The 14293-nt window shown below is 35.2% G+C and overlaps 1 protein-coding gene across 1 annotated transcript in view; it reads left to right on the forward strand.

The window, feature by feature from the left end:
- Nucleotides 1-14293, forward strand: part of CLOCK (clock circadian regulator) — a gene marked incomplete at its 3' end in the record, with an annotated part of 60873 nt that overhangs the window by 26879 nt on the left and 19701 nt on the right. Inside the window, exons 7-13 of the mRNA XM_084233590.1 lie at nucleotides 4889-5009; nucleotides 6251-6364; nucleotides 6504-6622; nucleotides 8583-8665; nucleotides 8907-9013; nucleotides 10803-10950; nucleotides 11691-11766. Of these exons, the coding sequence (XP_084089716.1) occupies nucleotides 4889-5009; nucleotides 6251-6364; nucleotides 6504-6622; nucleotides 8583-8665; nucleotides 8907-9013; nucleotides 10803-10950; nucleotides 11691-11766 (768 nt within the window). The remainder of the gene's footprint in view (nucleotides 1-4888; nucleotides 5010-6250; nucleotides 6365-6503; nucleotides 6623-8582; nucleotides 8666-8906; nucleotides 9014-10802; nucleotides 10951-11690; nucleotides 11767-14293) is intronic.

Raw genomic sequence — 14293 nt, forward strand, 5'->3', positions numbered from 1 at the left:
CTCTGATCCAGTAAACCCATTTCATTCCATACTGAGTTAATAATATTCTTTATTTAAAGGCATTTTACTGTTCTGTTGCCATGGATACTTTTCTTTATGTCACTGACATCGCTGAATTGTGTGTTATTTGATGGTTTGAAAACAAACACAAGCTAGTTTTGAGAAAATGAAATAATACTTGGTTAGGATACAACACAATAAGGGAAAAAATGGAATTTTTCTGGTTTGAATTGTCATTAACAAACTGTAACAGATGCTAAACAAAAGATAAAAAATAGTGTGTCCCATTCTTTGTGTTTTAATATACAGAATTATTTTTTCTAAAATAATTTTAGCTATTTCCCAGATGGAAAAAATATTAGCAAATCCCTAAGTTAGGCATTAGAGTTTGTAATTTGTTTCCATTTACTTTATCAGTAGTCAATATACCTTAAAGTTTTTATTTAAATTTTAAATCTATAATCTAAATTACAAGACTGATTTTATTGGTCCTACAAAAAATTGTTTTCTTAACGTCATTCATACTTATGAAATTAATTTAGGCACAGTTGTGCCTATTTGTGGCTAATAATCAGGTACACAGCTTTATCCATTTTGAGATTAAAAAGGAAATTTATGGATTTTTTTTTCCCTCCTAATCAGGTTTTCTGTGACATAATTGTAGGGTCATACTGCTTCAGTGCCGAAAGGGAATTTAGACATCCTTAGACCAGCAAGAAATATGAAACCCAGAGAAATTGGACACAATTATTCGACAGTTTAGTGGAAGTGCCAAGACATGAAAGGGTCTCATTCTCCATTTTAAATTTAAAATTTGCCAAATTTTACAACTTAAGATTGATTTGTTTATGCTTGCTTAAATGTGCTGCAGAGAGTTTATTAAATTTTTTTTAAGAACTCTTTTTTAACTTTTTTTTTTTTTAAGATTTTTATTTTATTTATACAAGTGCTGGGGTACAGGCCAGATGCGCAGGAGGGTGAGAGGATTCACCAGAGACAGAGCAGGGAACAGAACAGGCAGACTAACGAAATACACTGCTGAGGGGAGCAGTGGGTGAGACAGGAGAGATCTGCCGCTCCATGTGGGGTTCTTGCGGGCTGGCTGCGATTGAACCTGTGCTGTAGAGGCTGCGAACAGCTTCACAGCTTCACAGTATGGAGCTCAACTGCCTGAGCCACCACAGAGGCCCGAGTTTATTAAATTTGTAACTATGTAATATAGGGAAGATTGTTAACCACATTCTACAGCCTAACAAAGGCAAGGACTAAAGTTTCCTTACTAAGATACTGAATGAAACTTTTCCTTTCCTACTCTCCTTAATTGAGTAAATTGGAAAATAGAAAAACAAGTATGTCTTAACAAAGTCAGTACTGTCTTTTCTGGTATAAAAAAATATAATTTAGAAATTCTTGAATAGTTAAATGCAGATAAATTTTCTGGTGTGGTTATCCCTTAAACTTTAATCAGATAACTCCTTAATTTAAAATTATTTACTGTGCTAATAACTTACATGATTTGGAAGAAGGATGATAAAGGTGTTAGAGATATGATCTTTTGTTCATTTATGGCCCTACACCAGAAATCTAGCCTTTTCCTTTCTGCTACATAAATGAACAAAAAGGTCATATCTCTAACACCTTTATCATCCTTCCTCCAAATCATGTAAGAGTGTGTGTGTGTGTGTGTGTATGTATAATTTTTTTTTTATATCATTGTTCGCTTTTGTGCAATGTATGCTTTCTCCTCTCAGGTGCAGTCCCTATAAAATTCTCACTACCAATTCACCAATGCACCATCACCATAGTCCCTTGTGCTCTTGCCTGCCTTGTTTTGATCCTTTTCCTTACCCCTGCCCTGCAGAATGTATCTGATTTGTAGTTGCATGCTAATTTTGTTTTTCTATTATTATTTTTTCCTGATCCCTTATTTCATTCCCCTGTATTCCTCCTGTAAGTGAAATCATTTGATATTTTTCTTTTTCTTTTTGGCTTATATCACTGAGCATAATCCCTTCCGGTTCCATCCATGATGCTGCAAATGGCATGAGTTTATCTTTTTTTGATTGCTGAATAGTGTTCCATTGTGTATATCTACCATGTCTTAATTGGTCCAGTCATCTGTTTTTGGGCATTTGGGTTGTTTCCATATCTTAACCTATTGTAAATCAAAAACAAAGTAAACAATTCAGTCAAAAAATGGAAAGAAGAGCTTAAAGGACACTTCTTTAAAGAGAAAATGCATATGACCAACAGGTATATGAAAAAATGTTCAACGTCACTTGTAATCAGGGAAATGTAAATCAAAACCATAATGAAATGCCACCTTATACCTGTGAGAATAGCTCATATTAAAAAAAGCAGGAAACTGGGGCCTCCCTGGTGGCGCAAGGGGTTAAAACACAACCTATGAAGCAATATGCAGCCACTGCAGCACAAGTTCGATTCCCCCGCCAGCCAGGGAGCAACCCACATGGCGCAGCAGACCTCTCCTGTCTCTCCCACTGCTCCCCTCAGTGTATTTCACTTAGTCTGCCTGTTCTGCTTCCCACTCTTGTCTCTGGTGAATTCTTTCACCCCACCACACCTCTGGCCTGTACCCCAATTCTTGTATGAATAAATAAATCTTTAAAAAAAAATAAAAAGCAGGAAACAACAAATGTTGACAAGGATGTGGAGAAAAAGGAACTCTTCTACACTGCTGGCCCAACGTTGGACACTATGAAAAGAAAGCTGTGTGGAGGTTCCTCAAACTACTGAAAATGGAGCTACCACATGACCCAGCAATTTCACTCCTCTTTTCTTTTTTTAAAAAACCTTCTTTATAGGATAAACACTCAAGTAATTTATTTTCTCCACCACCGTTCCTAATATTCCCTTTGACTCCTTCTCCCTCACCCTTCCCTCTTAAACTCAGAAAACTGACTTTGTTTATTAACAGCTGCTAATTTTTATTTTACCTTATCAAATCATCTACTCGATAAATATCCAGTATTTGGCCTTGTCATTCTGACTTGCTTTACTTCACATAATAATAGGAATTTTTTTAATGGGAAATGAATATGTAATACTTTCTAAAGGAATATTATTATTTTCCTATGGATTATGGTGTTAAGAGAGTGATTTTGGAGGAAGTAATTTGAACTGGTCTTTGAAAGGTAGTGAGAGAGGGAAGGATGGGTATTCCCTCAAGCTGCAGAAGAAACTGAAAAAAGAATGTGAATTTATGGCTTGAGTTTACCTCTTTACTATCTCCTATCATCCCAATGACTGTTGTTGAGGTGTTTTGTTTTGCTTTGTTTTTAAGTAGTGGAGCCTCTTCAAACAAAGTCTTAACAGTGTTTAAAATGTAACCACAATGACAGTGGAACTGGAAAGAGAAGGACTCTTCACTATGTCTTCACAGCTCCTTTTTTACTTCCCTTGTCTTCCACCCAACTTGCACAGACTTCATGATACCACCTCAGTTCCCCACACCTCAGGGTTCCTCAGAGCAGCTTGAAAATGTAGAGAAGCCAAATACATGTAAAATGGACTGAATTCAGGAAATCTAAAGTCTCTAAAGTCATTGAGTTAATTGTCAGTGGTTCTTAAGGCTAGGAACTGTCTTACTCATCTTTGATTCCATAGTCATGGCACATTGTAGGCCAGTAGCCTAATATTGGTCAAGTAATTGTTGATTAATGAATCATAATTAAAGTCACATTTTAGCAATAATTAAATAATGCTCAATGCTTAATACATTCCTCACCTTTCTTTTCTTTCCCTTTTTTATTTTAAGGATTGATTTTCATTTATTTATGCATACAAGAGCTGAGGTATAGGCCAGAAGTGCGGGGGATGAGAAGACTCATTAGAGACAGAGTGAGGAGCAGAACAGGCAGACTGACTGAAATATACTGCTGAGGGGAGCAGGAGAGGTCTGCTGCACCCCGTGGGTCAGCCCCCTAGCCGGGAATCAAACTCATGCTGCAGTGGCTGGCAAATGTTTGGTAGCACTGAGACTTTAACCTCTGCACCACCAGGGAGGCGCGCTTTTTTTTTTGTTGTTGTTATCTAAAAGCCAGGCTTGTTGACATTGGGGTACAGGATAGATGCCTGGAAAAGATAAAAGAAAGGACATGACATCAAGGACAGTGGACATGACAATCTTTTCATTTAGCCCGTGGCTGGTCCTTTGTTACATTGTGCACCACCATAGATTACTAGAGGTTTAAATATATGATAAGGCTACATCTGTAGCCCAAGATTTTTTTTTAACTTTGATTGTCTTTTATTCATTCATTCATTTATTTATTTATTTTTACTTTATTTATGCATACAAGAATTGGGGTGTAAGTAAGAAGTGTGGGGTGGGGTGAGAGGATTCACCAGAAACAGAGGGGAGCAGAACAGGTGGATCTACTGAGATACACTGCTGAGAGAAGCAGTGGGCAAGATAGGAGAGCCCTACCTTGCCATGTGGGATAGCTCCCTGGCCGGGGATAGAATTCATGCCGCAGTAACTGGTGATAGCTTGATAGCACTGGGACTTTAACCTCTGTGCCACCAGGGAGGCCAAAGATTTTTTTAATCAACTTTTTTCATCCTGTTATATTTTTAAATGTTCAAATTTGGTGACACCAAGCTTGGCAAGTAATTTATCAGATTTTCTAGGTCATATAGATCTTGAGTCTGATTATACTAGTTATCAGAGGCATGGAGATAATGTGAATCTTTTTTTCACTCTCATTTTTTTGAGTTGTGCTCTGTTAAGTTTGCATTTGTCAGTTTTTATAGATAATAAAAAGCTGGTAACGGTATGCTCATCTAATGTTTAAGTCATTATATATTTTTAAAGTAAATGTCTCTTTAAGTCATTAAAATTTGTTTGTTTTAATGTCTTTTTCAGTCTGATCTTGTGGATCAAAGCATATTTAATTTTATCCCAGAGGGGGAACATTCAGAAGTTTATAAAATACTCTCTACTCATCTGCTGGAAAGTGATTCATTAACTCCTGAATATTTAAAATGTAAGTAGTACATTTTAAAAATAAAAAGTTAAATGTTGTATTTGATACCATCATCCTTAACTTTTGTAGTTTGTGACAGACTAGATAGGCTGAACCAAATCAAAACCGCACCGTACTATATACCTTACTTTTTTTGGAGATTGAGAGGAAAGCACATATGTAAGTGTTGAGCAGATAAACTTTGTAGAACTTGGTGTTAGGCACATGTGATCAAGTGGTTAAGGTTTTAAGAAGTTAAATTTTGAACCTGTCTTCAAAAATAATAACAAAAAATCATGAGATTGTTATGAGTGAAGAGCGGTATACTAGTTCTTTAACTAATGTCAGTATTATGTGAATTAATGTTGAAGGAAAGGACCTATTCAAGGACCTGCTGTACTAATATTGGTAATCTTTAGAGGAACAATTTCAGTAAATTTAAGGGTGGAAATTACAGTGCTTGAAGTTAGAGGAAATAAATATATTGAAATCAAAGCATGTAATGAAAAGTAGGGTGATTTATGGTAATAGGAAGAGTTCCGTGAAAAACTCTTTGTTCCATCTTATTTGAAAGACTTAAAAACAAATTTCAAGGTAGAGTGTAAGGACCCAAAGAGTATGCGGATGCTAACAGATAATGTAGCCGTGGTTGGCCATGGTCCCGGAGAAGATAGGAGTGCCTGTTCAAGGCAGAGACAGAAACACTGGATTTAGAGTGGGAAGCAAACCTTTCTCTGAAAGGAGAATAGAAAATAAGAAGGAAGGGCAGGGCCTCCTCTGGTGGCGCAGGTGGTTGAGTGCTGCATTGTGAAGCTGTCGCGCAGCTTCTGCATCGCCGGTTTGATCCCCAGCCGGCTGGCGAGGGTCCCACATGGCGCGGCAGACCTCTCCTGTCGCGCCCACTGCTCCCCTCAACAGTTTATTTCGTCAGTCTCTGTTCCCCGCTCTGTCTCTGGTAAATCCTCTCACCCTCCTGCGCATCTGACCTGTACCCCAGTTCTCCTATAAATAAATAAATCTTTAAAAAAAAAAAGGAAGGGCAGGTAGAAACGGGGAAACATGGAGTTGCTCATATCTGTTTTCTCTATTTAGCACAAGGTAAAATCATCTCCCAAAGGTACTCTATTTTCGTGCACTTAGAAAAGTTTCTGAGGAAGTTCTGTTGGAGAAAGTAATGATTATGAACTTATTCAACTTTTACAAATTTATTTCATGAGATGTTTCATTCATTGTTATATAGCATAAACTTTTTTTCCCTTCAGCAAAAAATCAGCTAGAATTCTGTTGTCATATGCTTCGAGGAACAATAGACCCAAAGGATCCATCGACCTATGAATATGTGAAATTTATAGGAAATTTCAAATCATTAAACAGTGGTGAGTTAAAATACTTCTATTACAGTATATTTTAATGTGATTTTTTTTTGACCTCTGAAAGACACAGATGTTTAAACAGAATAAAAACTAGGTTTTACAGGAGGAACAGATATGACTATTTATTTCCTTGTTGTTTTAGTGTCCAGTTCAGCACACAATGGTTTTGAAGGAACTATACAACGCACACATAGACCTTCTTATGAAGACAGAGTTTGTTTTGTAGCTACTGTTAGATTAGCTACACCTCAGTTCATCAAGGTATGTTTCTGATTTTATTTTTCTGATTTTCTAATGTATGTCCTTTGCATTATAAATCAGCAATTTATGTATATAAATTGTATATAATAAATATAAAATCTGATTATAAATCAGCATTTTCCCATTTTTGTGCATAATTTTAGGATGTTGTTTTCTATAGCTCACAATCTGAATTAAAGGGGAAAGGGCAAAAAATAAGTAATTAAGACAGTTTTTGAAGTGTGCAAGTGGCTTTTTACTGCACATAATTTACCTTTTCAAATTTCAAATTTAAATAAATATTTTTATTTTCTGAGCTCAAACAAATGATTAGAAGGAAAGTGGAAAGTAAAATAATTCAACTGCTAGAACATAACTGAAAATAAATTAGACTAAGATTTTCATTTTATGGAGACACCATAGTACAGGTCACAGTTTCAAATTTAGCAGTCAAGGATATTAAACAGGTCTTGCTCTGCTTCTTTTGATCTTAGGAAATAATACCTAACATTTATTGAGTACTTACTGCATGCTGTATGCTTTCACATGCATGATCTCACTTAATTCTGATAGCAACTCTATAAGAGGCTAGAATGATCCCCATTTTATATATAAGGAAACTGAGGCTTTGAGAAGGTAAAGTTACTTGCCCGAAGTCTCAGCTATCAAGTGATAGAACTGGGATTTGATTCTACATATTCTTAAAGTCCAAGCTTTTAATCACTACATTGTACTACAGAAGGTCATTTAAGGACACAGTGGCAGGTTGGAATACATAACTGAATATGACCAGCATCTAGGGTCACTGTGAGTGGGAGGGGATAGGGATATGAGATGAGATGAGATTAGAAAAGTAAGCAGAACACAGAACTGAAAATTGTTTTTCTTTGTTGTTCTTTCTTCATGCTAAAGAGTTTGAACTTTATCCTAGTAATGAGGAGCTATTAAGGTGTTTTTTTTAATTAAAAAAAATTTATTCTGATTTCAGGGTTAAGTTAGATTTTTCCTTTTCCATATGAACACATGTTCCACTTACCCTCTACCAAACCACCTGTGCCAATACCCGCTCCGTATTCCTCTTTCATCCCTCCTGAGTCCTTCCTGTCCCTCTGGTAATCATTAAATTCTTTCACTGAACTCAAGATTTATTACTACTGTATTTTGATCTGTATTTTTTTTTTGTTGTTATTTATAGTCCGCAATGAGTAAAGCCATCAGATAATCTGTCACATTCTGACTTCTTTCACTTATTTCACCTTGAGGTCCATTCATTTTGACCCAAAGCCACTATTTTCATCTTTTTCCACAGCTATTTAGTTAAAGTTCTTAAATAGGAAAGTTATGTAATAATACTTGAGTATCAGAAATTAATTGTGGCCCCAGAATAGATGATCAGTTGAAAGACAAGGAAATTTGTTTGAGAGATACTTTGTTAATAATGTGATATGTTGTTGGCATGGGTCTGGAATCTAAAACACTGAAGATGAAGGGGATCAAATAAGTTTTTAAAAAACAGAAGGTAGAATTGAAAGGATTCAGTAGTAACCTTTTACATGTAAGCTGAAAGGTGAAAATATAAGAATGTGCTGTGACTATCAGATTTTTAGACTAATGGTACAACATAGGCATCCCTCCATTACTGAGATAGAAAATTTTATAACTGGGCATGGGAAATAAGGCAGTTAGTTCATTTTTATGACACTGAGTTTGGAAACAGCCAGTTAGAAATACAGTTGTAATTCAGGAGGGTGATTTGAACTCAGAGTTTGTAGATATGTGAGTGAATGGAGAAATGTGTCAAGTAAGAAGTATTCTCCCTAAAGTTTGCATGTAAAGGTTATTTGTTTTTACATTCTCTAGTACTAGAAAACTAAAATGTGAAAATTGTTCAATGACATTGTGGCTAACAGTATTTAGGATTCTCTAAGGACACAGAAGAGTGTTTCCAAATTTTAATTATTACTAACTTGTTTATTTATAGGAAATGTGCACTGTTGAAGAACCTAATGAAGAGTTTACATCTAGACATAGTTTAGAATGGAAGTTCTTATTTCTAGATCACAGGTAACTCAACTATTAAATTCGTAAAAGTTAATGTTATATAAATTATAAATTTGTGTAAATTTTATACATTATACAAATCTTGAAACTAGATGGATTTCAAGGGCAAATGTTAAAAATCAGGATATTCAAGTCCATTATATAGTCATTAAAAAAAAGAAGGTTCCCCCAAAATTGATTTCTAGTTGCAGTATTTCTTATTATGGAAAACATTATAATATTGATTGTCTTATATGTAATTTAGGGCACCTCCCATAATAGGATATTTGCCATTTGAAGTTCTGGGAACATCAGGCTATGATTACTATCATGTGGATGACCTAGAAAATTTGGCAAAATGTCATGAGCACTGTAAGTAGATTTTAATATTTCCAGTGGGAACTGTTTTTTAATCATATAAACACAATTGTATTAGTAGAAGGTGGTAAAATACAGATTTATAACCATTTTTATGTTTTTAGACATACTGGAAGATTTTACTTTATGTATAAAAACAATCCAGTGGGAATCATAGATAAATTTAAATTATACTTATCCCTACTTTACAAATTTTAGTCTTTAGTAGTAAATACAGTTTTATAATCTGGCATCTAATAAATCTTGCTCTGAATTGTGTAAGTTCTGCATCTGGAATAAGGTAGAGTCCTTTGAAAATTATAATATATCAAACTATTAGAATACTTCTTCATAACTTTTGATTTCCAGGCATGTAAATCCGCCTAGATACATATTTAAAGACTCTCTTAGAAAGCTCATAGTGAGTGCTTAATAATGTTACTTACCTTTATTGGTATCATGACAGAAGCTTTCTCATATCATTGTGCCAGGCACTATTCTAAACAATTTACATATAGTATCTATATTATTAATCTTCACAGTGAGGCTAAGTAATATACTTTTAATCCCATAATTTATTGGTGGCAGAGAAAGGATTAGTCTATGCTTACCCTTATAGACATACTATTCATTCTTTGTTGCAGGGATTTGTTTTAATAATACGTTTTATTTACTACTCTGATCCTTCTCCCAAAATCCTACCCTCTTGGGCTTTCTCTAAAGCTTAATTAGATCTTTAAGATACTTTCATGTCTTAGACTGGTCTTGTCATTCTCTTTATATGAAAATCAATTGTGTTGTGTAATAGCATCAACTATAAGGAAATTTTTCAGAGTAAAGTCATTTCATTACAAAAGAAAACATTATTAGTGATATGGACATTAAGCTCCATTATATATTGAAAAGATCTGATACTTTTATTAACTGGCTAGGTAATTTTGGACAAGCAATTTCAAGTTTGTACATCTTGACTTCCTCATTAAAAGCATGAGAGAGAGAGAGAGAGAGAGAGAGAGAGAGACAGAAAGACCGAGACCTAACCAGCATTTCCTAAGGTTTGTTTTCACTGAATAGCAGTCCATTTAAAAAAAGATTTTGTGGTCAAGGAAGACTGGGAAATACTCCATAGTCAAACACCCCAAATCCCTCAAGAATCTTGACATATATTGGAATACTCAAGATTTTGGGAAGACTGCTTAAAACCTATTTAGCAAAGTCTTCCAACTTTAATCTCATAACCCACTTTTTGCTTCATTTCTATTAAAAGACTTCAAAACTTAAAATCAACAGGGAATGTTTTGGGAAACACTGCATATATCAGTTACCTCAAACAATTAAGTTAGTCTGATTTTGGTTAGTTATGATTTAGAATTAAGAGCGCCAAAGAAGCTGCACCTGCCCAGGATTCCTGTGGGGAAAACACAGGTGTGATTACTAATTGCTGTTACACTCAGTATATTTTGGTAATAATTTGAGTCATTTATTTGTGAGTATTTACCAATTTATTATGTATGAAAAGCATGCAAAGTTGCACTATAAGTTAGGTACTGTGGAAGAGCTGTTAATTGCTTGGGATCTTAAGCAGTCTCTACAGAGTAGCATTTTCTTAAAATTGATATACATATAATTTTATGCATAATTATATGTATATGTCAATTATATATAATTGATATATAATTGTTAATGTTACTTGAAAATCCAGGAGAATTGTATATATGGATTTAAATATAAATGTAGCTTCGGCTAAAATATGATTCATAACTAACAATATGAATCAAAGAATATTTTTCTCTTTTCTTCTTAGTAATGCAATATGGGAAAGGCAAATCATGTTACTATAGGTTCCTGACCAAAGGACAACAGTGGATTTGGCTTCAAACTCATTATTATATTACTTATCATCAGTGGAATTCAAGACCAGAGTTTATTGTTTGTACTCACACTGTAGTAAGGTAATAATTCTTTTATAGAAGTTCTGAATTACAGAATCATCTATAATTTGCCAATGTAATTTTTATGTGTGACTTGTTAATGAATTACAAACCGATTTTCCTCTATTTTAATACATTAAATTTTATTTGCAGGCATCATATAGAAATATATAGGTACTAAGTAAACATAATTCTTGACATAAATTTCATTTTAATAACTCATTTATGTACCAGAATAGATAAGCATATTCTTCCTTAATTGAATTGCCTTTTAACTTACATTAAAACTTTAGATATAGGGCCTCCCTGGTGGTACAGGGGTTAAAGTCTCAGTGCTATCAAGCGATCGCCAGCCACTGCAGCATGATTTTGATCCCCAGCCAGGTGAGAGCTAACCCACATGGCGCAGCAGACCTCTCCTGTCTCGCCCACTGCTCCCTTCAGCAGGATATTCAGTAGCTCCGCCGCTCTGCTCCCCACTCTGTTTCTGGTAAATCCTCTCACACCCTGCACCTCTGCCCTATATGCTAGTTCTTGTCTGCATAAATAAATAAAAATAAATCTTTAAAAAAAACTTTCAGATATAGAAAAATGCAACCTAGTTAGGGCAGAACACACTATATAGTTAAGATGAGAACATAGAAAATAGTCTGGTATTAGTGATGAACAAGTAAAACACGTAACAGAAACTTAGTGGTTGCACTTATGCAGTATTTTAAATGAACAATCAAACACTAAATTCTGTTTTTTTCCAATCATAGTTATGCAGAAGTTCGTGCTGAAAGACGACGAGAACTTGGCATTGAAGAGTCTCTTCCTGAGACAGCTGCTGACAAAGTATATATCCTACAGTTTTTCATTTTTTCCCCAATGATCAAGAAAACACAGTAATTTATAGAAAAATTATTTTTCAAATATTTCATTTCCTCACTTGTGACAGGGTTATAATTATACTATTTATTTTCATTTTAAATTAAAGATTTTAAAACTACCTGCTTTTAAAAAGGAGTCAAAGGGCCTGCTGTTTAGTGATAATTGGATAGGAAACATAGATGATCTCAGTTAACTTGCCACTTAATTATTGCCTATGTTGTGCTAAGCTCTGGCTAAGTTCTTTGTATGAGTTACAAAATGTCATTTATTCCTCATACATCTTTATCTGGTAGGTAATATGCCCACTTAGAAAATACTGAAACTAAGACTTAGGGGGAGGGGAGACAAAAACTTCCCCTGAAGACACATAGCTGGGAAGTTATAGTCAGAATTTGAAGTCTGGTTTCTCCTTAAAGTAGAAGTGCAGTGTGCTAGTTACTTATTGCTGTGCAACAAATTACTCCTAAACTTAAGGTATAAAACAGTCAGAATCTTGGCACAGATTAGTTAGACTTTAGATTCAGGCTCTGCTCAAAACTGGCCATGACACTGCATTCAGGGTACCATCCCAGGGTTCTCACAAAGCTGTCATCAAGGTTTTGATGGGGTCAGTCATCTCAAGGTTCTGTTGGGACAGTCTATTTCCAAGCTCATTCTGGTTGTTGGAAGGATTATGTTCCTTGTGGGCATTTGAACTAAGATCCTTGGTTCCTTGCTGGGTGATGACCAGAGACCACAGCCTCTTTCCAGTTGGTCCTTTCCTTCAGAACAGCTATGTAAGAACCTCCAGGGAAAGAAAAAACCAGCAAGATGAAAGTCAGAGTCTTTTGTAACTCAATCACAAAAGTGATATCCCATCATTTTTGTCTGTTCTGTTCATTAGAAACAAATCACTAGGTCCAGCCTAAACTCAAGGAGAGGGATTATATAAGGGTACAAATACCATTAGAAGTTTGCCCAACATGGGCATTTTTGAATTGTAGAAAATAAGTGAAATAAAGAGACTCAAGTCTCTGTAATTCATTCTCTGTAATTCACACAAAAAGTGAATTACATATGGCGGCATACCCGGGGACAATATGGAGGGTATCATTCTGTCAATTCAACAAACCTTATTAAGGACTATCCATGTGCCAGTATCTGAGATAGCCCTTAGCACTGAGAATACAGCATTGACCGACACAGACAAGTTCTCTGCTTTCTTGGTTCCTATATGAAAGAACTTTTCCAGTATCTTTGTGTGCTTAGAGGAGGTAAATCCAATATGTTTTTTAAAGAAGATTTCTGAAAATAAGTGTTTGAAGTCTAGGGCTCCTTGAAAGGAGAACCATTATAGAAACTGAAGTAATGTAGAGCTTGTTCCTCTTTAGTTCTTCTTTTTTCCTCACACCAGTATCCAACCCTGCTTTCAAAATATGCTCTAATAGGTCTACTTTCTCACCAAGTTTACCACTACCATGATGATCCACCAGGAGCGTAAGGAAGAGATCCATTTGCAAAGTATTTTTGAGAAACTGGAACCACCAAGGGCAAAGATGTAGACAAGAGAAAATGACTAAGAATCGGGACACCCAACATTAAGAGATGAGGGAGATAAGGAAGAACCAATCACAGAGGAGACCAAGAGACAATAGTGGAAGGACTCCCTGAGAAGGACAGATTTTTTTCAACTATAGAAGGGATTGGCAGACTGTGACCTGTAAATGAAATCTGTCAGAACAACTATTCAGGGTGTATTATACAAGTCTTGATTGAAAAAATCAAAGTAGTGGTTTGTGATACATGAAAATATTACCAAATGCCATATCTATACTGAACTATTTATAAATTTCCTTTGGCTGCTTTTGTGCTACAATAGTAGGTGGAATCATTATAAACAGAGCCTATATGTCTCTCAAAGCATAAAATACTGACTTCCTGACTTCTATAGAAAGATTTTGGATCCCTGATCTATAGTAACATGAAGAGAGGTAGACTATGTGAGTACAGGTGCTGATAGGTAGGTTGAATTATAACAGTGGGGTGCTGTAGCAATCTCCTCACTCAAAAAGGAAGCATAGCTACCACCTAAGAATGAAATTAGAAGAGGAGCAGTTGGAGGAATGAAAAGATGGAAAAAGTGTTCAGTATTGGCCTAGGAGAGTTGGAAAATGAATGGAGGAGGGAATTTTTGTGTGTTTGGCTAGCAGGATTAAGAGTACATTTTTAGTCATTCATGTAAAGTCAGAATATTGTGTTTCTAAAGTCATGTTCAGCTGTGTAGGAATAGATGTAAAATACAAAATTTGGATTTAACTAGCATTTGGAATTTTTCCAAGGAAGTATGATGAAAGAGATAAGGGAGTTGATATACACAGGGGTGTGATTGTGATGAATAGTCATGAATGTCAACTAGTTAAGAAAAGCTATGAAATGAGAGAGTAATTGTGAAAATATAGTAGATACATATATTTTAGCTTCCATGAAAGGATTATTAGAGTTGGGAATCTAA

The sequence above is a fragment of the Talpa europaea genome, assembly GCF_964194135.1.
Source record: "Talpa europaea genome assembly, chromosome: 5".
Taxonomy (NCBI): domain Eukaryota; kingdom Metazoa; phylum Chordata; class Mammalia; order Eulipotyphla; family Talpidae; genus Talpa; species Talpa europaea.